The following is a 3115-nucleotide window of genomic DNA, read 5'->3' on the forward strand; positions in this document are numbered from 1 at the left end:
GGCAAATCAATTGTAAATTGGAATGATATTTTGATTTATTTCATACAATATGTTCATACATATAATGACAAATGAAATTTTTAAAAATAAAGCATTCCATAAAATTGAAAGAAGTACATAACTGCCCTAAACGGGACTATTAAATAAATAACTCGTCCACACAGGGACTAAAATAAGAAATGCAAGTCCTCGCAGGGACCTAAATGTCCGCGCAGGGACTTGATTGAAAAATGAAATACAAAGCAAATAAATGAGGATTTTAATAATCCCTCTTTTTCTTCCCCTTTATAAGGTTTGCCAAACCTTTCAGTAGACCGCGGCGGCTCCTAAGCTCCTCGTCTACCTGTCATTCCACCTGGTTCAACCTCTGAAGGATTTCTTGGTACTGCGGTGGTTGGATCTGTGGCGGTTGCGGCTGCTGCTGCGGCTGAGGTTGAGGAGGTGGTGGGTATTGATACCCATATGCCGGGTACCCAGTTGGGTACGCAGCTTGAAAGGGTCCTCCGGGGTAGAGAGCATTGTAGTTCACCGCCTCGAGGTACGGGTCAACATCAGGGGCATTGTTGTAGTTGTAACCCGAATAAGCTTTTTGCTCAAACGGGTTATATGCTGCTGCACCGGGGTAAGAAGGAATTGGGTTTTCATAACCCATGGGTGGTAGTGGTGGTGCGACTGGTGCAGAGTCGACTTCAGAAACTGGGTTTGAAGGCCCACCCATTTGCGGGTCTTCATACAGCGGCGGATAGTTGCTGTTGCTTGAGTGTTGGGGGGTGCTGAAGTGGAAACCCCCACGCACGGATATCTGTGCACCTGTTCTTCTTCGCCACGGTGGTTCTCGAGGCAGTTGTTGTTCTGGCTGTGGTGGTGGTGGTGGCGTGACCGCCTGGGAATGCAGATCCTCTGAGGGATCTTGCTGCTGTTGTGGAGGTGGGTTGCGAGGGGGAGTGTACTCCCATTTGTATGTGGCCCATCTTTCAGCAAAAATGTCAGGGCCCCTGTAAGGCGAACCATGAAATGATGATCCGCTAGATATGTCGATGGGATGCTTCGGCGTCCCAGTTGGTGGCATCTCCGGATCTGGATCTTCATTTATCTCCATGTCCTGTATTTCAGGATAGTGGTCAGCGGGTCCCAAAGGGTTTTGACCCTCTGGTTCATGAATCTGGTTCATTGGATTGAACCGGCTTTGGAAATAGGGGGTCGGGTCCTTGAAGGCACGGTGCGAACCCGATCGTTGCAAAGGTATGAAGGAATGGTGCGATTCGCTATGCCCCTCGTCTTGATGAGGTCCGAACGAGTGATGGTAAGACGGGGAGGAACTGAGCGAGACAGAGCGTCTCGCAGACTCTAAATAAGTTCTCCACTCCTCATGGGGACTAGAGCTAAGGGTCGCTGAAGGTGTTCGCCGGTGGGATGGCCCGGCTTCATGATCATTTCTTGTCAACACTGGGGCCTTTCCTCTTCCACCTCTTCCTCTAACACGTGGCGACATTGTCTTTGATCTTGTCAAAACAAACAAAAGAAACAAACAAGAAGAAAAAAAAAACAATTTGGATTAGGATTAATCCTAAGTCATTTGCCTAGACTCGGAAGTCAAGGAATGTGCAACTGTGTCATTGAGATTAAACACAGAAGGCTAGTGTTTAATTCACTCAATGTTGGCTCTGATACCAACCTGTCACACCGCGATATTCCACGTATTACCGGTGGGCCCGGTGGGGAGTATCGTGACGTAGTTGATATCATTATGGTCAAATAATCACAGTTTAAATGCACAACGGAAGTCTAAAGTAATAATACAAACCAAATTGAAAGTATAATAAAATATTACACAACGGTTGTAAGTGGATCCACAGGTGGATGTAAAACAGAAAGAAATTATTGTTCAACAGACTTTAAGTATTAAAAGCTTGCAAGACTCTTTTTTTAATACTCGGAGTTTCCAGCCCATTACGCGTAGTACCTGCACTTAACCTTTTTGAAAATACGTCAGTTTACACTGGTAAATACTTTTAACTTATTTTCCGTTATACGGGCTTGGGATACGATATTATAATAATACCGCATGGTCGGGTATGAAATCATTTAATCGGATTGTGTTTAATAAATTTACATAACCCTTTTTAATCTGTTTTGTTTGATGCAATGCCTTTGGGGGGATTAATGACCATGTCCTGGATATCCTCGGCTCATTCATTTGAAATGGCCACGGCTTAAGCACGGGGTGTAGGCATACACCTGAAAGTTGCGTATGTATAAACGGTATCTCACTCGTGAGGAAACTCCTTGTGGGCCTATACTTATGGTGTTTCTATTAATCTTGTACCGGCTCTTCTATTCCGGTTCTGAACGGACGACAAACATATAAATCTGTATACAAGATTATTTTTAAATAATTGTCCCAAGTTATAAAAGATTTTATGCCTTGTGCATCCAAACCAATTTTATAAATACTTTACAAAAGAGTCAGTTAATTGTATTTACTAGTGTAAACTGACATATTTTCAAAAAGGTTAAGTGCAGGTACTACGCGTAATGGGCTGGAAACTCCGAGTATTAAATAAAGAGTCTTGCAAGCTTTTAATACTTAAAGTCTGTTGAACAATAATTTCTTTCTGTTTTAGATCCGCCTGTGGATCCACTTACAACCATTGTGTAATATTTTATTATACTTTCAATTCGGTTTGTATTATTACTTTACACTTCCGCTGTGCATTTAAACTGTGATTATTTGACCATGATGATATCAACTACGTCACGATACCCCCACCTGGCCCACCGGTAATACGTGAAAATATCGGGGTGTGACATTAACTCTTTTAAAAATAGTGGTGTGGGAAAGTTTAAGTTATAGTTATGTGATGTATAGATAAAAAAAGTAGTTTTTTACTGCTAAACTTTTTCACTCTTAAATACTATTTTAAATTACACCTTTCAAGAATTAAATATTTGTCTTTTCACAATAGATAAATCCTCTTAATCACTAGGCAAATGGGTCGTATTATTGGCACACCTTGGGGGATTAAATCGACACCCTCAATACGCATCGTATAGGCCTATACGATGCGTATTGAGGTTGGTTCAAACTTCTAGGTCAGTCAAAAGCTGATAGTGT

At 42.2% G+C, this 3115-nt stretch overlaps 1 protein-coding gene across 1 annotated transcript; it reads right to left on the bottom strand.

The window, feature by feature from the left end:
- Positions 1–346: 346 nt before the first annotated feature.
- Positions 347–1492, bottom strand: LOC110873937 (leucine-rich repeat extensin-like protein 5). Its single transcript, XM_022122970.1, has one exon. It carries the CDS (start codon positions 1490–1492, stop codon positions 347–349), a length of 1146 nt encoding a protein of 381 aa, XP_021978662.1.
- Between the last annotated feature and the right edge of the window lie 1623 nt (positions 1493–3115).

This window comes from Helianthus annuus, chromosome 6 (genome assembly GCF_002127325.2).
Source record: "Helianthus annuus cultivar XRQ/B chromosome 6, HanXRQr2.0-SUNRISE, whole genome shotgun sequence".
NCBI classification, from domain to species: domain Eukaryota; kingdom Viridiplantae; phylum Streptophyta; class Magnoliopsida; order Asterales; family Asteraceae; genus Helianthus; species Helianthus annuus.

What these genes read in the sequence shown, in the direction of transcription:
- LOC110873937 (XM_022122970.1), bottom strand. Translation starts at nt 1,492, where the DNA reads ATGTCGCCACGTGTTAGAGGAAGAGGTGGAAGAGGAAAGGCCCCAGTG.